At 40.0% G+C, this 24,659-nt stretch overlaps 1 protein-coding gene across 2 annotated transcripts; it reads left to right on the top strand.

Moving 5' to 3' along the window:
• Window positions 1-996: 996 nt before the first annotated feature.
• On the top strand, window positions 997-24,570 carry LOC105384214 (staphylococcal nuclease domain-containing protein 1). Of its 2 annotated transcripts, XM_048632407.1 has the most exons (16): window positions 997-1,217; window positions 1,583-1,704; window positions 11,987-12,290; window positions 13,431-13,508; window positions 13,877-13,969; window positions 15,559-15,784; window positions 16,174-16,390; window positions 16,795-16,998; window positions 18,675-18,846; window positions 19,253-19,375; window positions 20,028-20,159; window positions 20,500-20,848; window positions 21,256-21,455; window positions 21,987-22,114; window positions 22,522-22,636; window positions 23,273-24,570. In XM_048632407.1, the coding sequence occupies exons 1-16, from the start codon at window positions 1,167-1,169 to the stop codon at window positions 23,444-23,446; spliced, it is 2,688 nt and encodes an 895-aa protein (XP_048488364.1). In that variant the 5' UTR covers window positions 997-1,166; the 3' UTR covers window positions 23,447-24,570. The 2 variants fall into 2 exon arrangements, with proteins under 2 accessions (XP_048488364.1, XP_048488363.1); XM_048632406.1 differs by lacking the exon at window positions 13,877-13,969 and having other exon boundaries at window positions 13,431-13,601.
• Window positions 24,571-24,659: the final 89 nt, after the last annotated feature.

A 24,659-nucleotide genomic window follows, 5' to 3' on the forward strand; every position in this document is an offset into this window, starting at 1 on the left:
AGGGAAAGAAAAAAAAATAAGCCCGTATTGGTTCCAAGTTTTATGTCTAAGCCATTCTAAAAAGGGATATTATGCACAGAACAGTATTGCCCTGACAGGATAAGCTAGTGTATAGCTATTTAAAAAGTATAAATATTATAGTTTTTAAATCATGCTAGTAGGAAAAATACTGAATTCTTACAGAGTTTTTATTAAAACCAAATTTGGATAAGTAGGTACCTACAGACAAAATGCAATGAGTTGTTTGTGTCCAATATGTATGCGTATAAAAAATATACCTCCATACAGACGAATAGAGAACCTCTTCCTTTTTATGAAGTTGGTTAAAAAGTTGATGAAAAAGTGAAAAAGCTGGAGATATTTTGAATTTGCCGCTCTGAATATCAGTTTATGAGCGTTAAAAAGTACAGGTTCTCAAATCATCAATGCCTTTCATAGTATAAAACTGTAAACAGAAAATGGCTAAAGATATCAAATCTATTGTAAATAAATTAATTAATATTTGAAGTAATTTAGATTAAAATTAAATATATTTTTGTATCATTTCATAGAATTAGTTTCTGAACGTACTTCCAGAGTGGAACATCAAAATGTTACCAGTAAAAAAAACTTATTTTTTTATCGTGTCTTGGTTTATTATTATAAGATCAACAGTACTTTAGAAGGTTTAAAATTTATATAAGTTTCAATTTAGGTACTTATCAACTATGTTGAATAGAACAACTATGTGTTGCTATTAACATAAACTGCATTGTACATCAATGATAATCTCAGAAAATAACTTGTTCTAAAAAGTGCCACAAGGCCCACAAAGCATTTAACTCTTAATGTCAGTAACAAACAAGTATTTTTGTAATTTACTATTAATTCGGTATTATTAAACTTTGTATTAAACTCATTTTTGTAAAAATAAATACAAAATATTGTATTTTTTTCAACTGGTATACTTATTCTGAGCTCTTTGAGTGATCTGCCAACACTGCTGTTTTGTTGGCGTGTTGCGCGCTCGCGTTGGTTGGAGGAGAAAGTATTTATTACGTATTTATTTTCGAGTGTGGAAACACCGGCGGCCCGCCACGTTTCGCCCGTCTTGCTAAGTTGTCGCTCGTCAGTAAATTTATTCTTCTTACCATTTCTATCACGTGATCGTGTGATAAATATCAAAAATGAGTGCCCCAGCACCAGCTCCAGCGTATAAAATTGGAATTGTAAAACAGGTAATACATCAATACAAATTTTCGAAGTATATCTTGTATCACATCCATTCACGATGCCTCGTGCGGATCCGTATAATTTGCCCTGTTGGCATCGCTGAGCGTCTAGTACAACCTGCACTTTACTTACTATTGCATTTTTAAATGGCAAAATATGCCTGTTTATTAATTGCAATCGCAAATAAATGCAACTTGTCACCCGTAGGCCAAAACAGCTGGCGCAAATAATTCTGTAAAGCGCCTGAGCTATCGGCGTTTTAACCGTGTACCCACGATTGAATGTTAGTGCTTTGCGGGATGGTCTCACACGTCGAGTTGTTATTTTAGTAATTAGGCTGATTAATGCTACGTCGCTGTACTATTTTTAGGTGCTGTCCGGAGACACTATCGTGATAAGAAAGCAGCCGAAAGGTGGCCCGCCGCCGGAGAAGGTGATCGCGCTATCGGGTATCACAGCGCCGAAACTAGGCCGACAGAAGACCGTCAACAGGTGAAAATCACACCACACACTCCACCAAACCATTTACTTAACTTTTTCATTCATAAAAATGTTGTAAAAGACCATCTATGCAACACATTCAAAACCTGACACAACCTCTCATATTTCTTTCTACTTGTATTCTTCTGCAATAACAAAGTCTGTGCTATGCATCTATACATGTTCAACAGCATACTATTACATACATATCTGGCCAGGGAGCAACAGGCTGCTGATGCATTTAACTATATTATTGGTCATTGACTTGTTCCTCTAACAAGTGCAGAGGACATATCAGTATGATCAAGCCAATGCTGCTAAGTATGATGCAACATTAATTATACCAAGTAAAACTATATAACAAAGATGCTAAATTTAGTATAGTTAAGTACTAATACATTGTTGGTGTACTGATTATGGTTTGTAATTAAAGTTTTAAATGATTATTGATGTTTATTACCCATTATAATACAACAGATAAGGGCATTAAATTTATGTCGGTAAAAAAAAAATAGACTTAAAAGTAATCATTCCTATAAAAAAGACATTTCAAGAAGAAGACTAGGTTGGTGATATGGTCTACTAAACCTAATGTTTATTGTATGAGTCGAAATTATTAATTATTAAGTAGGTACATCTACTCCTGGGTAGTATAGGTTCTCACAAGTATTCTATTACATTGGAGTAAGTTTGACATAGTCAACATCATGCCGGCAGAAGGTGATACACATCATCATTTTCAGCAACTTTTGTTCATAGGAAATTTAGGAAATTCCCGAAAAAATTAATTTAAACCCCCCCCCCCCCCCCTTCCTAGCTCACTTGAAAAAAAACTTTCAAATCCTCCTTGCTAGAAAATATCTTATATAACATCATGTGTGGTCTGCCCTGCGATGATGGGTTTCCACTCCACATCAATATGATAATTATATTCAATATACACTCACACTATGCCATAATTTCTCCACACTAAGCAGATGGGTTGGAGATATCACACAATAAAAACATACACCTAAGACCCAAAAATACAATATTGTGGTTAAAGAAATATGGCCTGGCCGGGGTTTGAACCCAGAGCCCTCCATACAGCAGTCAGTTAGTAACCAATACTCCAGCAGTCCTTCATACAAATTATAAAACTAAATCATAATCATAGATAACAATGGGTTTAAGATTATTAATCTGTTTAAGATCATAATCTTAAACACCTTGCTATTTATGATTTAGTTCGCAAAAATATGTTGGGACACCCAAATAACTTTTTGGGACAAATTATGTATAGTATAAAAGATAATATTACTAGGTACTGTGATATCTAAACGAAAATGTTGTCAATTCCCTCATACAAATTTTATTGCTTTCATCATAATAATATTAAATACTACTCATAATTTATTCAACATAAATGCTCTACTCATTTCATAGTCTCAAAACAGAAAGACTAAATGATAAAAAACATACTACCTATCATTTATTCAACATAAATGTTCTACTCATTTCATAGTCTCACAACAGAAAAGACTAAATGATAAAAAATAATAAAAAATCAACAGTCAATCCGGAATAATACTTATTACCTTACTGAGTTCTATTATCTAATATTACAATGTAGTCATCATTAATTCAACTGTAATGATCTAGACTCTGATCAGTTGTAATGTAATCTCGTTGTCAACATTGAAACTAATTTGTAGCATATTGGAAATGTACGGAGGGGAATATTGTGACCTAGGTTATTGATTTATCTACGATAAATTCTGTTGCTGTCCTCATCCTACACTGTACCTACGCAGACACGATAAATGAGCAACTGAAAGTTCGAATTTCACCCTTACGGCGGTTAAAACAAAAGGGAAGTATGTGAAAGGGTACATTGGACGAGTCCGCCGCTCCTGTTTGCGTAGGTTTTAATTTTATACGGTGCAAAATGCTCACTGAATTCCCGTCGATGTTGTGAAAATTGTATTGACATATTTCAAAGCGGATTAATTTTCGCTCTGAAATACAAATAGCGCTTAATTTATCTGCGAATTTTGATTTGAAAATCCATTTCGTATTTCAATCAGTTGCTGTCGATAACATGCACTAGTTTCAAAGGTTTAAATTTGGTACCTAGGTTGACCTGAATGTTTAGTAGGTACCTAATTGTTAGATTTTTAGGTACTTGTTTTTAGGTTGTTGATGACAAACACTAGGCATAGACTAGGGTTTGTTACTGTGTGAAAGGATTAGCCAGTCGCTGACTGCCGTCGCTTGTGCCGGTGCGGCGGCACTAGAAACATACATTCGTTTAGGTATTCGTAATAAGTTGAGATATATCAGTTGCGATATCTTTTAAATAATTGCTAATTATAAATATATTTTTGTGAAGTACAGCTTTGATGTATTATAGCTTCACTTTATTTATCTTAATTTTCTCAATCGTCTTACTTCTCCAAGCTTGTATTTGAAACTTTGAATCCCATAAATTATATCTGATCAGAATCAGAGATATATTTGAACTATAAAGCCGTAGTCTAATCACACAAATCGATCTTTTTGATTAATATTCGTATTAAAGATTAAAAGATCATGCCTGAAAACCTTCTATAAACGTAGCTACCTGGAATGAAGATAAATATTTATTTAAAATGGTAAATTAAATAGTGCCACCTACAGATCGCCCACTCGGAGGTTAATTAGCCCTAATAGGTCACCCTGGCAAAGAGCGCTCTTTAATCCGGATTTACATCGGAAATTCGCTTCCAATATTTTAAGCCTGGCATCCACTATTACTATTATAAGGGCATGTCACATGCGCTTACAGATTTTTTATTTTATAATTTATAAGGGCAAGCTAAATAATAGCAGCAAATAAAATATTCCTGTATATAACATCACGTTTGGGGGTGCCACTGAATAGCCATCAGTACAATGGGCAGAGGTGCTTTCTGGTGATTTCTGACTGGTAGCGGTATAATCATCAATACATCACCAACACCACGCGCGAAGGTGCCTTAGCCGTATGGAATCTTATAGAACGGCAGATTTGGTGAAATCACACCATTTGATGGGGCTTGAGACTTTCGTTCGGCGCCATGGAAATAAAACAATTTGACCAACATCCATCACCTACCCGACTGCCAATCGTGGAGATTATAGAATTAGACCAGTATTTGAGGAGGCTCATATCCTTGACGTGGAATTAAGGGCTGTGTGTTCGGAATGAATCACCATACAGAATTCATGAACGCAAGTTCTCGGCATCTGATTAAAGTTAAAAATAACAATCCTATTACGGTTAAAAAGCCGAATAATATTAAAAACCACTCAGTTTCATCAGCAATTCATTTGATGAATTGCTGATGAAACAAAATATGTGGTTTAATATTGAAACACCTGTAGAGAGAGAGCATATTATACCAGACGAGCCCGGGAATAAATCGGATTACACTGAACGGAAATGATATTATCGAGGGACATTTCCCGGCCGCACGGCCACCGCAAATGCAATGTCCTCTGCCGACCATGTTGCTATCAAAGGCACTGAAAATAGGAAATTCATTACGCGAAAATTTGCTGTTCGACTTTGTGACTGTGACAGGTGGATAATGAACATACTAATTAAAATTTTCGAATAATACAGTAATGAAGATACGTCCACAAACAGACAAACTATTTGTTGCGAAAACCACCACCCTCTCTCGTATTTCTGTATGTGGAATTTTCCCGTTTTAATGAGGACGAAAAACAAAGCTGTATTTTCCAAACAGAAATGAAAGGTTTTTTTTTAAAAAGTCCTAATTAGGTAAAATCAGTTCCATTATTCTACGAAAAATGCCAAGTAGGTACAGTCCAATACGGGGTTTCGCAACACGAACAAAGTAAACTACATAAAATGTATGGTTTATTGGTTAAAATAATTTATAAACATCGCCAATTTTCACTTTAGCTCGGTTAGAGAACATTTTTAATACAGTACCTATGTAATTTACAAATGAACTCTTTTGTATCCTGATAAATAATTATCAGTATATCGGTAGGTACCTTGTGTAAGTTGATGAAAAAATTAAGTCGTGTCTTACTGTACATACGTTTCCAGTTGTTTTTTCCTCTTTCACAAAATAATACCGTTAAAGAGGCAAAACTAAACTTTATAAAAACAAGATACAAAATACTCCTACAGGTATATTTCCCTCAAAGTGTATGTTCGTAACAGGAAAATTGTTTCAAGAGACTCTCAATATTTATTGGAATCATTTTAATTGGCATTCGTCGAATCCGTGTTGCTACGGGTAACTTTAACCCCCGCCTGTCCGCTTCACATATTCTCCTGCAATGGGTGACCCGTATCAAATGGATGGCGAGAGTAATTAGAACTGAAAAAAAGATCCCGACGAATATTGAGAACCGCCTCCTTTTTTTGAAGTCGGTTAAAAATGTTATACACTCGCGAGCCATAAAAAAGTTCGATGTTCCTAGCTATTGCCATCATTGAGATCCAGTCGCCATGTTCCTGCTCCTCATCAGACCCTCGAGAGACAAGAACCTTTTGATTATAGGTACTCTGTTGTTTACGAAAATATAACCAAATACTAAAATGATCAAGTTCTTTTAGTATACTTAATCATTTCACGATTTGCATAATGCCACTGTGTGTGTGTGTGTGTCCCGTGCATATGTAGTAGTACGACTCAATACCAAAAATTGAAGAGATAATTTTTGAAAATGCGTCCTTAAATGTACTTCAATATTGCAGACGGATCCGTCATTAAGCTAGCATATTCCGTTTAGCAGATATCGGTGTTTTTTTTTTTCGCTGGAACTTTTTCATTGCTCGCGAGAGTTTAATTATCGTGGGTTTTATGCATAATATCTCTTGTCTCTGGTGCTAGGTGTAAACTGCAAGACTGCAGTACATAATGATCGTGTTACATCGTTATCAACATGATATCACACGCATTAATTATTCTGTATCCTGCGTTGAAAATACATTTTGCACCTCATCAGCTAGATACTAGATGAATTCGAATTTCTTACACACCGTAACCCGGAACACAACATTTCTAACACTAGTTTATGAAAAAATAAGTTTCGGTAACGACGACTCTATCTCAAAGCATTATACGATACGTACCGACTACCGATACGCTCGTTCGTTCGCTTCTTGTAAACCTACGGTAACCCCCTAGACTGGGCCTCTAGTACGGGTTTTGTTATTTATGAAAACGAAAATAGTTTACTTTTCTCCTGTCAAAAGTTTCATGATAGTTTCCATTAGAGGCGCCACTTAGTATGCGAGAAAACGTAAACTTTTATAGTTTCCGACAAACTAGCAAACCTTTACTATAATGTGGCAAGTTACTTGGTGACCCTCCTTGCGGGGTGAAAGAAGTGGCGGGGGCGAGGTAGCACGACATGCTACACACGTAGAAAAGTGTGCCCGGATTAATCTCGCGATAGCTTGTAACTATTTCTCGCGTAAGTAAAATTTTACTCTATGAGTGTACCCGTAAATGTCATATTTAGCTTAAAATTTATAGTTTGACAGCATTAAAATTTGGATGTTTACAGAATATCTACCAATTTGAATTTATTTATGTAAAAGTGTTTTATTTTATAAATCAATTTCCATGTCACTTTCATGTTCACTCTCTGTTTGAACTTGTTCATCGTCGTCGTCATCCTCATCTTCATCATCGTTTTCATTAACTTCAATTATAAATCTAAGACAAAAACCAAAAAACATTATACCTACTTTGAAGTATAATGTACTAGAGTACGCCAGTCATATTAGTTCAGTGTACACCTATAATATTTTATGTTTAATTTACATTAAATTATAAATAAACAATAACATACCTGTCCAATACATCGTCAAATACTCTATCAGATTTATAATATTCGTCTTAATTTTTTATGACATGGTCGTCACAATTTCTCCCGTTTCAGGCGAATAATTAGAGAAAAGCTACTCTAAGTCTTTTATCTCTTTATCTAAGTTAGAGTCAATCGACGTTCTTGCGAGCTCGCCTTTCACGTACCGCCACACAAGTTCAATAGTATTTAATTCCGGGTGGTATGGGGGTAGGCGAAGCACGATATGACCATTTTCTTTCAAAATTTCATCAATTTTGAAATTTTTCTCTGTGTTTTACTCATTAATTACTTTCATTAAATCACATAAATTTTGGTTGGCATCCTAGTTACAAGAACTGACAACTGACGCACTGTCATATGGACTCTTCGTCTTTGTTGTTTACTTTTTCGTATTTGACTGCGCAGTACCAACCTTTAGCCGCGTAGCATGACTGATCCGGTACGCTGTTCTACAAGAAGCCCCTATATTGAGACATTATACGATTTGTTGTTTTTAACGTTATTTTGTTGACAAATTATAGATACCTAATAATAATATAATGATAACATTAAAAAGGCCTCAACACTCATCCTAAGACTAATGGTCTCAGGATCAATGATCTCATGTGGGTCGCACTCAAATTATGACAGACTATATAAGACATGTGGCCGCCTCGGCTGCGCGGCCGAGACTGCCGTAACAATAACAATGACATGCAGTGCACGCGTTGCCCTTCACCGCTACCCTCCCGCTACCCGCTGTCGTCTTGGGTACCTCGTCCCCTCCGCGTCTTTCACCCCGCAAGGAGGGTCGCCAAGCAACTTGCCAATCTATAGTAGACGCTCTGAACGCCAACGAAACTGTTTCCATCTGATATTAAATGTCAAATGTCAGATCCATACAAACTTTGATTCTTGCGGCTGAACATCAACATCTGCGATGCCGATGTGACTGCTGATAAAACATGAAAAGACTGTTTCCAATGATTCTATCAGGAAAGTTTCTTTCATGCTCCAGACGGTAGACGGTCTGAAATAGATCGCTATTGGTGATAATATCACCATTTGTATAGAACGACGTAACTGTGTTTCCTTTGACGTAGGCAAGTAGGCACAAATAATATGAATTCGGTGAGTTTTGAGGACTGGCTGGGTTGCGAGACTTGCGATTGGTACAATAGACTACCCCCCCCCTCGCCTCGTGCCTCCACCCGCGACGCCCGACAACGGGAAAGTTTTCAAAACCATCCAGACCAGACCTGGGCAACTTTACACAGTAGCCAACTCGTCGACAACTATGTATACAGGATGGAATGTTATCCGAGACGCCCAAGTTTGAAGGTGAATGTACGCAACTTTCATTATGAGACCAACTCTTAAAACGCGAAAATAACTGGTGTTCTGTAGAAATTTAAATACCCGCTCAACAAAATTGTATCGATAGAGATTTACGGATGGTGATTATTACGACGTCTAAAGGTCCTCGCACATTATAACAACTCCACGCCAACGCGGCAGCAACTCTACTCACACTCCTTTAGTTTTTCTAGACATTTAATGTACGATGCGTAGGCCACTAGTTGTACACGACTTTATAATCATTTTTTGAAAGTAAACCTTGAACATACGACACAGGGCTTAAATATCAATGTCTAGCATAGAGTCGAGTCGCCGGTGAGTTGTTATAAAGTGCGAAGACCTTATATTCACTTGCCAAAAGGGACGGCACTGACAAGGCTCCATGTCGTTGAAATTATTTATTTATTCATTAAACATTGAAGTGATACATTTCCCACAAAACCAATATAAAATAAAAGTGGTGGTGTCGGTAGAACCACTTTATAAATACGGCTGTTCAAGTATTGCACTAATAATAGGACCTATCTGTGCAATGTAACCAGAGTGAAATCCTGAAAATAAAAGTTCGACCAATACAGCGTGCCGGCAAATCCGTATGGCGCTGAAACGTGCCTCGTAGCAAATAACAAAAATCAAAATGAATCCTGTTATTGAAGTTAGTCAACTTTTGAATTTGCTTGAGTAATTTCTTCACCCTTTCTTCTCAACGACAATAAGCTTTACTGAATGCCGAGTACATTTTAAGCTTTTTTGTGGGTTCTTTTGAACAGAATACCTACTTATGATTACTTGGCAAAGTTCGATGAATACCCTACTCGGCAGACTGTAGAAAAGTAGCCGTAACTCGAGAGCTTTATTCAAGAATACTATGCGTTTCTGAAGTAAAAAAAAACATCGAGACTAGGCGTACCTAAGTCAAAGTAAGAAGGTATATAAGTTTTCTGCTCTAAGAATTCGCGATCGCGTTTCAAACGCTGAGCAACCCCGAATATCGGTTACCATCTTACCTGCGGAGAAAAGTTTACTTACGCGGTAAAGTGGAACATATACTCTATTGTGTGCCTGTCAACAAGCCGGATATTGGCAAGGGATGGTAGCGGGCGGTTACTCCCGCTACCGTACCGCCGAAACATTAGCAATACATAAGCAGCGCCGCTCGCCTGTCAAATATCTGTCAGATACCTAAAAGTTATTACGATACATTCGACGGCCGACTGGTGTGGTGGTTAGTGACCCTGACTGCTGAGCCGAAGGTCCCGGGTTCGATTGCCGGCTGGGCAGATATTTGTACTCGGGTCTTCTGTGTTGATATAAATTTATATTTAATATCTATGTATTTGTGTAGATATATCAGCTGTCCGAAACCCATAACACAGGCTCTGCCTAGCTTGGGATCGGATGACCGTGTGTGAAATGCCCCCAGATATTTATTTATTTATTTAACAAGCCAGCGACGATGCATAATGATTGTTAATGCTCGGTGGTGAAAAAACAATTTTTCGACTACAACTAACGATCGACACAAAGAGATATACTCATGGTTACTGCAGCAGTTTCTGAAACTTTTTCGCAGGCTAAAATAACCCTCCTGTAACGTAAGCTCCATATATAGTGCCACAAACTTATCTGTTCCGGTGAGAGCGAACTAAATTGGTCTATACCTCATTACTTACTAATGAATTTCATATTGACATGACATAGATTATATGGACCAATTTAGTTCGCTCTCACCGGAACAGATAAGTTTGTGGCACTATAAAAGGAAGCCCGAGAAGGCTGATGCGCCGCCGCCGTGTGAGCCGCATTGTGCCCGGGACAGCGAGATGACGGCTTTTGTAAAACGGGAATTTTCATTTAAGCCAGTTTCCTTTCTTGTTGCGGAAAGATTTTAAAGTATTTTGTACTTTGTAATGGAGAATTTGAAATTGAAATTTATTATAACTTTCATAAGCTATGTTTATTTAGATTGAAGCTTTAGTAAGATGCCAGACAGATAGCTATTCCTTTCATGTAATGTCTGAGACATGCTTGAAATACGTACCTACTTTCTGAACGTAGTCTGGATTTTAGCCATAACATTAACAATACGTCCCTTTCTTGCACACCTACTAACATTTTACGTCGTAACTCATAACCCACGAGCGCTGCAACAATCATCTATATAGATGCTGTGGCCAATGATGATGACTAACATTATAATTTTAACATGTATACATGTACCTACGTATGTTTCTTCATACACAACACACGTATCATAAATGATCATCACTGTGACCCCACCTGACTGCACTACATCTATATTTGCGCCGGAAATCTCAACTCAATCTGCAGTATGACCTTCTACCAGCTTGTCTCATACAACGTGACATATGCACATTATCTTATAACCAGCCCCCCTGCTGCCGCTACACGGGTTCGTTATCGACGCAGATAAACGTAATTATTGCCGAGTTGCAGACAGGAACTCTATATTAGACATTAGATCTATGTCTGGCTTTTTCTGTCCGTATGCTGTCTAAGCAAGGCAGCAATATATTTAAGATAGACATTAGCTTAAAGTTCCCCTCTGTGATTGGTGGAAGTTTATCGACGTCTATAACGAACCCTTGTAGCGGTCTCAGCTCCAATTGATTTCTGCAAGCTACAAGTTATTAGTTTAGTCGAAATATTATTATACCATGAGTCGAAGCAAACCATCAAATTCGTAGTATAATTAGGTTAGAAGTGCATTGATGCGCGGTACCGCTCGCCACTCGAGTCAACGCTTCGTCGTCGATGCACTATTAATTCACTTATGGGAACTCCAAACCACTCTGCCTCTGAGTAGCAGGCGTAGGGTCGTCTAGCTACCACAGGCGTAAACAGAATGGCGATTTAATTTTAGCACACGTTGTGGCCCGCAATAATGAAGTTACTCGTATGTATTTTATAGGAAAATGCTCTTGTGTCTCTTGCGCTTTTGCGCGTCATAAAGTGGGCGACCCATTAACGTCTTTGTCCCTTTTTGACGTCATGCAACATATCTATTCACCCGTCACATATTCAGCTTCACACCCCCACATACCTAACAACAGTAACAACCAACGCATTCTTCCAGCGATCTCGAGACAAAGGATGAGCCTTACGCGTGGGAAGCCCGCGAGTACCTCAGGAAGCGTCTGGTCGGCAAGGAGGTCGTCTTCACCGCTGAGAAGCCTCCGAACTCGGCTACCAAGGAGTACGGCCAAGTGTGGACTGGCAAGGACATCACCAAGGATGAGAACGTGACGGAAGGCCTGTTGGCCGAAGGACTGGCCAAGGTCCGCGATGGGGGACGCAACATCCCGCAGCTTAAAAAACTGGTCGAGATTGAAGAGGTTGCGAAGTCTCAGGGCAAGGGTATTTGGGGAGAGAATTTACAGGTGTGTATTTAATTATTTTTTTACTTGACTGTTTTGTCTTTTTGTAGATTGGTTTGTGAATCAATACTGATAATGAGGGGGTGTAAAGGGGTTGCTGGGCGCGGCTTTTGTTTTGTCTTTCATGATAAATAAAAGAATTTTAGTCTAGGACCAACATTTTGCTTGAGAGAAATATTCGATCGATAACAGGAGGAGATTACTCTATATTGACGAGAAATGAATGAACGTGAGGAGCGCTCCGAAACTTAGTTTTTCGTGATATAGAGATTATAGAGTGACCCCTGAGCTCCGTGATCGAGTTGGTGTTTGTGTTTCAAGACGACTGCCTCTGGAACCCGATGTCTTGGAAGGGTTCCGTCTGTCAATACAATCAGAAAATCAATATAAGTACCCGCTCATCCCCATTCATGCATCGTCAGATATTCAGTACAATTTGCAAGAAATATAAGACCCATCGAGAATTTGATATCGACGTCTGTAAAATTAATGTCTTTGAAAGTGGTCTTTGAATCGACCAGTCAGTGGAACGTTATGTAATGCGTTGGTACCTGTAAAAGAAAGGCGTTCGTAATTACAGAATTATTTTTATTACCTCTCACTTGCTCATTGCAACACTAAAAAGCGACCGCGATGAGTGAGAGTGAATGAGTAAAAAATAAGAATGTAGAGTCTACATTGTAAACATACTACATTTTAGATTTACTACCTTCACAGATTGTAAGTGAGGTGCAGTTATTATGTTTTCATAGGAACGCAAAAGGCTAGCTGTGTAATAGCACGGTTGGTCTAAATTGTGGGATGACGACGGTTGGTTCAACGAAATAATATACGTATCCAAAAGCACTCCTTGACTAAATTTGTTAACTTTATTTTAGCTTTTGATAGAACGGGTAGCTGAAAAGCATTGGCGAACCTTCCTTCTTCTTCCTTCGTGGAACATTGATTTTGACTAACGATGCTATCGGCGATGGATATTTCGGCGCTCCGAATAAGCTCGCAACATAACACAAACTCATTTAGTGCTCCTCAACCTTCATATTATCGTCTTCATTCATTCAAATCGATGTAAAATACATAAGTATAATTATTTTCCAATTAAGGGTTAACCCCCCTCTTCTAACCTCCCCCCTCATTCCCCAGGAGCACGTTCGCAACGTGAAGTGGTCAGTCGACAACCCGAAGCAGTTCGTGAACAAGCTGAACGGCGCGCCCGTGAAGGCCGTTGTGGAGTACGTGAGGGACGGGTCCACGGTGCGGCTGTGCCTGCTGCCCGACTACTACCAGATGACGCTCATGCTCAGCGGGATTAGGGTTAGTATTGCACCGGACTGGTTGACTTATATTTCTACCAGATGACAGTCAGCGACTCTAAACCCTCGGTATACAACTACCGCGGTGTTAGGGTCCGTAAGGGCGCGATGCGAGCTCAAAACATGCGCGACGTCTTGCTTGCTCCCTTTTTCCAATGCGATGCGAATTCGCAGTAATGTGAGCGAGCCCTTATTTCTACTTCTACCGCGTCGCTTACTGGTAGTACAGCGGTGGTAGGGTCAGTAGTGAACAAGCTGAACGGAGCGCCCGTGAAGGCCGTGGTGGAGTACGTGAGGGACGGGTCCACGGTGCGGCTGTGCCTGCTGCCCGACTACTACCAGATGACGCTCATGCTCAGCGGGATTAGGGTCAGTATTGCTAAGGACTGGTTAAGGGCCCGTACACAAAACTGCGAATTGGCGTGATGCGAGCTAGCAACATGCGTGCTAATTGGAGAGACTACCAGATGACTCAGCCAGTTGTATACCACGGAGTTAGGGCTAATATTGCAGAGAACGTGCTGGTTGTAGCAGACAGAGTTAGCGTCAGTATAGTAGGTCACTTTGGGTTTATAACAGGGGAAAGGTCAGCATAGCACGGCACTCCTTATTTAAAGCGGGGTTAGGGTCAGAATTTAGAGTTTTATTAAGGACGCAGTAGCAGTCTCCGCCGCCGACTAAGTTAGGTCGTATTTAGTTAGTATGCCGAGTGCTCACGGTAGCTTTACGCTCACTATTACTATAATAGTAATACTATTTACGCGCGCCTAGTAAGGTAATCTTTAAATCGATGCTATCTACTTCTACATTATGACGATAGCAGTAATCATTTCTTTGTATAAAATATCAAGGCGATATGTCGTAGGCGGAAGATTCTAGTTCAGCTGCCTTTCCTCAGTTTTTTACAAGTAGTATTAGCATGCATATTTTATGCTTAACCGATAAGTTAACCGATCAAACAGTTTAGCTTACTTTAAATCGATGTGTGAATTCGGCCATCTGGTGCCCTTTATAAGTGACTTTAAAGTGCATATTAGGGTTGAATTTTGGTCTGAGTTATTGCATATTTGATGGAACGAGAATGTTCGATTGTAGGTTAGGTTTCAGTTAAAGCGACTGATATTACGACCCCAATTTTGGTGCATAGCATAGTGGTGAATTTGTAATGAATTATCGTGTACGAACAATAGATTTCTTCGAATCGTAATTTTGTTGTAAAATCACAAGTATAGTCAGCATAATATTACTTTTATCATTGTTGCCGATTAGAAAGATAACTGCTGGGCTACCCATGTATGTTTAAAATAGTTATTTTTGGGATTAACTTTACGACTCTTTTTAGTCTTATTTAACCAAATATATACAAAATACAATATAGTCCACTGGCTCTGCGAACATAAAAGTTTTTTTCGTAGGTAAGAACCTTCAACATTTTTTTAAGCTACTGTTTAGACATTGCCCAGATTATTGAACATTACGTCACAAAAAATAATCTTAATCTCTATTAATTTGTGTAACTACGTACTGCTTTAGTCAATAGAATAAAACAGAGACGAGACTCGTCGTTGCATAAGCATCGTTATCGTGGACACATTTAATCACCAATTACGGAGGTTTCCTAAGAGCAGATTCAGCGCAGCTTTTTTTTTAAGTAATTGATATTCAGGGTGATCATTGAGATGTTTTTAAATATAAAAAGGGGCATTCAAAGTATACCAAATTCTAAAATTTAGACTAATTTTTTACTCACATCACACCTTTCGCAGCTCAGTGTATCAGATAGTGACCCGAGTGACCGCTCAAACCATTTCATCCATAACTCAAGTATAACCGTAAACTTTACCGCCAAAAAAACCCTAATGCGAACAGTCATATGTTGACATCTGACTGAAATTCATCGCTGACTGACCAATGACCTCCTCACTTCAATACCCAACTCACCACCTTTCTCCCTCCAGTGCCCAGCAGTAAAGCAAGACGGCACAGCGGAGCCCTACGCGGAAGAGGCCCGCTTCTTCCTCGAGTCCCGACTTCTCCAGAAGGATGTGGAAGTGGTGCTGGAGTCAGTGAACAACAACAACTTCGTGGGCACGCTGCTGCACCCGCAGGGGAATATTGCTGAGGCGCTGTTGAAGCAGGGCTTCGCGAGATGCGTGGACTGGTCGCTCGCTGTCATGAAGTCTGGTGAGTTTGAAGAGGGATGGTGAATGGTGATGGTAGTTTAGTCATAGAGATATTAGAAACTTATTGCTTACGTTCCAAAATGACGTAATTTGATGGTGCCTCAGATGACATCTCATATCATCTTCATCTTCAAACAATCGTCAACTGCTTGGCATAGGTCTCTCAAAACACTCAACCTCGGCCAGGCCATTAGGTCAGGAAGACAATATATCCTACGATAATCAAGCGAATGCGAGCCATAATGCAAAGTTGTGTTTCTAATCTTCAGAGCGCTGCGTTACCGAACGACTATCTCCTTGCATTAAGCGTACCGTCAGCATAACACCTCTCCTTCTTTAGTTTTTACAACACCCAAAAACCCTCATTCAACTCCATTTCCATCCACCCAGGCGCGTCTACACTGCGGGAGGCCGAGCGAGCCGCCAAGCGCGATAAACTGCGCATCTGGGCCAACTACACGTCGTCCGCGCCTGCCATCGCGCCCAAAGACAGGGAGTTCCAGGCGACGGTTCTTGAGGTGGTCAATGCAGACGCGCTGGTGGTGAAGATGGCTAATGGAGCGCATAAGAAGATATTCCTGGCTAGCATTCGCCCGCCGAGGGAGAAGTAAGTGGGGTTTTTAGTAAATTATTTACTTACGGTCAGTCAGTAATTGATTAATTTTATAAACTATATATAAGTTTCAAATTTTCCTAAAAAAACATAATTTAAAATATTCTTTTCAATCAGATTAAACCAAAATAAGCCTGTGTAGGGTGGAATTTTATAAGGCACGGTCCCGTTGGTTGATTTCCGAGTTGTTCCCGTAACCAAAAAAATGTTCAACAAGACGAGCGAGTTACTTATAATGCAACCCAACCAAATTCCATCCTTTACAACTTTATAGTCCAACAACTTCATACCTCTACAACTCCTTTTACCTACATTTTTCTCGATACACGCTAACCCTACCTAAAACATCCATCACAATCACCAAAAAACCTCTTTCAACCCCCCCCCTCTCCCCCCAGGGACAACGCCAACGAAGAAGGCAAGGCCTCCCCCCGGCCCAAAGGCTTCCGCCCGCTGTACGACATCCCGTGGATGTTCGAGGCGCGAGAGTTCCTGCGCGGCAAGTGCGTGGGCAGGCGCGTGTCGGTGGCCGTGGACTACATCCAGCCCGCCAAGGACACCTTCCCCGAGAAGACGTGCTGCTCCGTGCTGGCCGCCGGCGTGTGAGTCTAGCCGAATGGTGTTGGTGCTTGTGTGTTAGCTGATTGTGACATAGATATTTCAAACGCAGACATACATAGCGGATTCGACGTTAAAAACGCGCTATTCTATAACAGCCGGGATTTTTAAATCGCATATGCGCGCATTGATTTATAGACTTGTCGCGCTACGAAAAATCATAGCGCTCGTATAATAACGATTTTTTTTGCGACACGACTTTTAAAACGCGCTATTATATAGACTCGTCGCGCTACGATCATAGCAAAATCATAGCGCTCTTATAATAACGAAATTTTTTGCGACACGACTTTTAAAACGCGCTATTTAATAATCGCCGCTTTTTTTGTCGCTTATGATCGCACCGACGACATATTATACACACATAGATAATGCTATATTTGTGGGACAAAATTACGCGCTACAAGAAAGACGGGTTCTGTCTCTAAACAATGGCGTTCGAACCCGGCATCTATTATAGTTACTGATCCGGTCAGTACCACAGTAGCCCGTCGCCCCGCGGCTGGGACTGTGGACTACATCCAGCCCGCCAAGGACACCTTCCCCGAGAAGACGTGCTGCTCAGACACATTTTATCCGATTCAACATTTTGCGAGACGAATTTTAAGCGAGCATTTGCACATTCCGAGTTTCCGACATATATACTACTAGCTGTTCCCGCGCGCTTCGCTTCGCCTTAAAAAGTTTTCCCGTGGGAATTCCGGGATAAAAAGTAGCCTATGTTCTTTCCCAGGGTCTAGACCGTATGTATACTAAATTTCATTCAAATCCGTTCAGTAGTTTTGACGTGAAAGAGTAACAGACAGACAGACAGACACAGTTACTTTCGCATTTATAATATTAGTTAGGATTTGTGGGACAAAATATCGTGCTACTTTAAAGCTCAATAATAACCAAACTGTGCTATGATGTCGTTTTTTTTTAACAAAGTTGGAACGTGGACAATAAAAACTCCACTAACCTAGCATATTATGTACACGACCCTTACAAGAACTGACAAACGGTATCCGTAAAAAATATGGAATATATTCCTTCGAAACAATGGATTGTAACAACAACACCTAAACCATTGTCAGTTCAAACCTTGAACTTAAAATGCCATTGCCAAGTACGATAGTATTATCAGTAATTATTGTAGTGGCGTTAATGGTAGGCAAGGGTTGACATTCGCAGCCGTGTCAATGAATTGCAGGCGTCGATGTAGCAATTTCATATTTATCATGGTATAGGCACACCTGCTATTGTAATTACTTGTTACTATTCTGTTGGAATTAATATTTCATTCGCCATATGCTGCAGTTTATGTTGTCCTTCAAAGCGGTTTTTCTTTCTTTGTATTATGATGTTCCCATTAGGTTTAGGTTACTTATAATAGTGCATAAATGCGAAGTAAGTACGGCTGTGCTTATAAGTATCACTTCACTATCAGTATAAGTAAAGCAAAGTCGTTTCCGGGTCTGCCTGTATCTATGTCTGCTTCGATCTTTAAAACTACACATCAGATTTAAATGCTGTTTTTAAAAATAGATAGTTAGGTGTTTAAGAGGAAGGTTTATACGAGTATCTATCCGAGAATACCGATAGATTTTCCCTTTTAAAACTAAGCGAAGTTCCCGAGAAAAGCCTAAACCTAGATTCTTAAACCTACATTTCCTTCCAGCAACCTGGCCGAGGCGCTAGTATCCAAGGGCTACGCGACCGTAGTGCGATACCGCAACGACAACGACCAGAGAAGCTCCCACTACGACAAGCTGCTCGAGGCTGAACTCAAGGCTCAGAAGGCCCAAATTGGCGTGCACGCGAAGAAGGATATACCTACTCACCGGGTGCAGGTGGGTTCAGATAATGTGACTCTTGTGGAGAAATTATCTGTTGTGGAATATTATAATTAAATTAAGTAGACAATGGATATGGTTCGCTTAGTATTACTTGTCTATTGCAACAAGTAGTCTGTATCATATATTATCGTAAAGTTTTAAAGGAAAAGTCGATTCGTATATTATTTTTGCACCACTCCGTGAGTTTTATGCCTGGTTTGTATACTCTCAGAAAAGCTTTGTGGAAAATTGCTCCTCTCAATCTCAAAAAAGATAACTTTGATCTGTCAACGCTCGTCAGTTATAGAAGGATTATGTATAATCCGACCATTATTATTTCAACAATCATCATCATCTCAGCCATAGGACGTCCACTGCTGAACATTTCAACAAAATACTAATGTAATTTTCCATTGCTCAGGACACGAGCGGCGACTCGGCCAAGTCGAAGAAGTTCTTCCCGTTCCTGAAACGCGCCAAGCGCACGGACGCCATCGTCGAGTTCGTGGCCAGCGGCTCGCGCATGCGCCTCTACATACCCAAGGTAAGCATGTCGTATGCGTCTCGACTTACAGTGCCACAAACTTATCTGTTCCGGTGACAGCTCACGTAAATGTGTAATATTTCTTCATTCTATAAGATTTTAAGTTTGCCAGTAGTGGTAACTCGTTCTTGTAGTTTCAATAAACCCATCTAATCAATATCAATATATAATTCATTAGTAAATAATGAGATATGGATCAATTTAGTTCGCTCTCACCGGAACAGATAAGTTTGTCGCACTGTACCCAAGGTACGTCTGTGTTGGTCTATGGAAAAATACCCAAGGTACAGTCAATGAAACTGGACCACTCGAAACTTAGCTGTCAACTTGAAAAGGGGCAGATTTCTTGGGCAAAGACCATATCATACCATATTGACCATACCATTATCCAGCCACTATCAGATCTGTTAACTATCCTAATAGTCGGTTTATATTTTTGTAGGACATACAACGTAACGTACTTGCTCAGATAAATTTGATCCAAAACAAATAAATAATGTCTAATAGAGAGGATTTATTAGTATAAATCCTCAAATAGAGAGGAATTACTAGTATTTAAGCCTGTCCTCAAATAAATAACGAAACCCTTATTATTGTCCTCAACAGTAACCATCAAACAATTGCCCTCTAATACCCCCATTCTCCCCTCCAGGAGTCAGTGCTAGTGACGTTCCTACTCGCCGGCATCAACTGCCCGCGCGGCGCCCGGCCCGCCATCGGCGCTGCGCCCGCGCAGAAGGCTGAGCCTTATGGAGAGGAGGCGCTGCAGTTCACTAAGGAGAAGGTTAGTGGCTAGTGGTCTATAATTATATTCCCGAGCAATGAAAAAGTTCCAGTGACATATTGAACGGCAATGGCAGGTGGAAATTTTTATAGTACTAAGGCGAACTTAGTGCTAGTAGCTTTCTTTACCAGTTAACCTTTGGTTATGTCGAGACTTTCTTTGATTGGTAGTGTAGATTTACATACATTTATAGCCATTGTAATTCTACAAAATGATATAGCATGTTTTTTAAGGACAATTTGATCTACCGGAGAATCGAACTTAGTACTTTATTTACAGAATAATCAGTGAGTCAAATGAATTATTTACAAAACAATATTCAAACTAAGTTGTTCTCCAGATCCTGCAACACGACGTGAAAGTGACCATCGAGGAGATGGACAAGGCCGGCAACTTCATCGGCTGGCTGTGGATAGAGAAGGACAATCTCTCCGTCTCGCTCGTCGAACACGGTCTGGCTTCCATGCACCACACGGCGGAAACATCCGAGTTCGCACGAGACATCAAACTGGCCGAAGAGAATGCTATCAAGAAACGCATCGGCATCTGGAAGGACTACGTCGAAGAACAAAAGGAAGCTGAGGAGAAGAAGAATGTGGTGGTGCAAGACAGAACCGTCAAGTACGACAAGGTTATCGTGACTGAGATTACGTCGGAAGGCACGTTTTGGGCGCAGAATGTTGATCACGGTATGTTGGTTTATTAATTGGCTATTTATTTTGAGCGATTTGAACTCGGACCGATCAATACTAAAGCATCTATGGCGCCAAAACCGTCTTGAGTTACATAGTTGGATTCAATATCAATCAACAACTTGCTTGAAAACCGTAGCTATTTCACAGATACTCGTTTGATGCGTGCTTCTGTGTACCAACTTTGTTTCCATGACTCAGTTTCTGTCAAACTAAAAGCTCCAATTTCACAATAGTCGGTTAAATCGTAACCAGGGAAAGGTTGATCAATTATACGTCATCTCCATATTAAATTCTTAACAGATGTGTCAAAAGTCAACCACTAATACCTGGTTATGCTCTAACCGACTATGGAGAAATTGGCACTAAATAAACAAATACTACAACTAACCCTTCATTCCCAGGCGGCAAACTAGAAGCCCTAATGGAGAAGATCCACCAAGAGTTCACGGCGAACCCGCCGCTGCCGGGCGCGTTCACTCCGAAGCGAGGCAACGTGTGCGCCGCGCGGTACTCGCTCGACGACCACTGGTACAGGGCCAAGGTGGAGAAGGTACAGGATGACAAGGTGGCTGTCTTGTACATCGATTACGGAAACCGGGAGGTGAGTTGATGATGTTTTTATACAGGGTGTTGGTAATAGTGTGGTTTTGAACAGCGTTTGGTTGAAATAACCGCTTAAATGGTGGAAAACGACTCATGTCGGGGTTGGTAAGAGTGTGGTTTTGAACAGCTTTTGTTTGTAAAAACCCATCAATGGTGGAAAATGGCTATCACGTCGGGGTCACCAGCCTCATAGCTATCTGGATTTGCCAACACTTGTTGTGTTTTAAAAGTAAAGTACCTGTGTTTATTTAAATAAAAGTTTTCCATCGTAACGGCTTCTTACATCTGATTAGTGTTTGGGTTGGTTCTATAAACGTGTTCAGCAGTTTTCACGTACAATTTCCAAACCGCCGGTGGGTAACTAAAACTATTACTGGGCTAAATAACCTTTAGTACCTAATCTTAACAAACGATAGTTGCAGCATATGCAGAGGCACTACGTGGAGGATGAATCACCTCATCTCTTACTAGTACTTAGCTGTATAATAATATAATTCGCTTCTATATTAACTACCATTCCCCCCTACAGGTGATCAACTACTCGCGGCTGGCCCCGCTGCCCGCCGGCACGGAGACGGAGGCTCCCTACGCACAGGAATACTCGCTGGCGTGCGTCAAGTTCCCCGCCGACCCTGATGACAGGCTCGAGGCGGTCAGGTCAGTACACCAGCGTGGTAGGGTAGCTATACTGTTGAGAGGTGGCGTGATTTGCGATTCGCAAGGAAAATCTTCACGCAAACGAGAGTGAGATGGCGACGGAAATTGCATCAGTAGTCAGCGACTGACGATATTTTCACTTGCCGATCTTTTCACCATGGTGATAAACATAAGAAGTTACGTCGTCTATCGGAGAGCTAGTGTTGTCTTAAAGATACTTTACGTATATAGATCATATATCTAATAAACATTATTACATACATACATCCATCCTGACGTCCCTCAGCAGGGACAAAGGGCTTTGAGAAGATTTCTCCATCTGACTCGATCTTGGGCAGTATTAGATAAGTCTTCTCACACTACTAATTAAACATAGTTAATAATAATTCTATATTTCCGTCTAACAGGGCTCTCTCGATGGACACACTGAACAAGAAGCTGCTTCTGAACGTGGAGTCGCGCACGCCGCCCGCCGCCGTCACGCTGGTCGACCCCACCAACGGCAACCAGGACCTCGGCAAGGTGAGCATAACAACTTCACCAGCTTGAGCATTGTTGGTTTCTGAGGCATTGTTCTTATAGAACACGACTACGCGAGTTTGGGCGGTTTCTTAGAGGTACGGTCAAAAATGTATACAGAAATCATGCATTTTGAGGCGATGGTTGTATCGTTTACTCGCGCGATTTGCGTTTTCTTAGAATGAAGCCTAATGTTTTACACATCCCATTCCACAGGGAAAGACATCTGACAGAACCCTTATTGCATTCGAATAGGGGTAGTTTTTGATGTAAACATAAACATAATTTTATTGTGCAATAAAAACTTAACTTAAATGGTGACGCCCTGACTCCTAAACTAGGAGCACCTGTATGTCAGGAGTCAGTGCCTTCCCAGAAATTGTACAGAAGTTTTGACGCTCTATGAATAATTAATTTATATGGTAACTAAACAATTTAACAAAGTATATTGTTAGTTTAATTATAATTAACATGCATGATGTAGTATGAGATGTCTTTCCCCGTGGAATGGGATATAGGTCAAAGTTTTATCTCATCGCCTTTGATACTGAAACGCGTATTCGCGCTGAAAAATACGTCTGAAACCTCTCAAGTACAATTTGTTACGGAATCTCAATATATCATCCCATTTCTCCCCAGGGTCTGATCAAGGAGGGCCTAGTGCTGGTTGAAAACACGCGCGACCGCCGCCTGGCGCCGCTGCTGGCGGAGTACCGCGCGGCGCAGGACGCGGCCAAGGCGTCTCGCTCCAACCTGTGGCGACACGGGGATATTACTGACGACGATGCGGTCGAGTTCGGAGCACGCCGCTAAATTAACGACGACTTAGCTGCCGATTTGGTGAATGATAGTGTGGTAAGATGGAGTGTCCATGCAAAAGAAACTGAGCTCAGATTTGAGGGTAAATGCGAACAGTATTTAGATTTGTTTTTCGTATGCGACGCTACATCTTGCTCAGTATTGTTGGTCAAAGATATACGTTGAAGTAACAAAAGGCAGCTAAGACATTATGTTACACACAAACCATACCCCCCATCCTACACTCACATAATACAATACAAGAATATTATAATAAATGTTAGCCGTTTGGGACACTCGTCCCGCAAATATTAAATGTTGTGACCCCACACTACTCCGGTTCTCTGTCTATGTATTTATTGACTTCTTGTTGTGGACTGCATGAAGTGTAAATGAAACTGTGGCGGTCAGCAGATGTTTATATTGAGGACCCCCGTACACCGGTACTCTTAAGAATGACGTTCATTCTCAACTTTATTATAGTTTAATGGATTTTTTTTATATTTTTGAAAATAAGCGGTTTTTAAAGTAAGGGATAAATAATGAATTTATAAATAAAAAAGAAGTTGTTGATCATAATATTAAATTTTTTTACAATTTTGTATATCAGCAGATGCAAGTGTAGATTATATTTCGTTGTTAATTTCATTATTTATTGGGATAATTATGGGATCGATTTTTTACTAGAGGATTGTTTCGTCTGCGTAGTTATCGCAACTATGACTTTGACGAAGTCTTTTGCCCTCTGTCTCTTTCTAGTTTGGAATGTATATTTTGAATTATAGATTCATGTCGCGACGTTTAGGTAAATAAATCAATTTTGTGTTGCATTTTCTAAATCGTAAGTATGAAAGTCTGATTTGTTTTACGTTTCGTGTTATATTAATGCTGCTATGCTAAGCCACTCGCTTCTTTCTTGTCCTGTTATCAACTCACTATAAGCTCTTCGTATTTTCGTACTTACAGACTTATTTATATATGTGTACATGTTTATGATACCTACCTCTCAGCATCTTTAGATGAATGTCACACACACAAACACACAATATGTTTACATATTCAGACATTTTGATTACCCTATGGTGCGTGATTGTTAAATGAACTTGATATATTGAAATAAATAAATATTTTAGGAATTATATCACTGTTTGATTTTGTCTCTTTAGACTAGTTCCCTGAATAAGGTTTTAGGGTAGAAGATCTACATTGAAGAATACGACATCGGTAT

This window comes from Plutella xylostella, chromosome Z (assembly GCF_932276165.1).
Source record: "Plutella xylostella chromosome Z, ilPluXylo3.1, whole genome shotgun sequence".
NCBI lineage: Eukaryota > Metazoa > Arthropoda > Insecta > Lepidoptera > Plutellidae > Plutella > Plutella xylostella.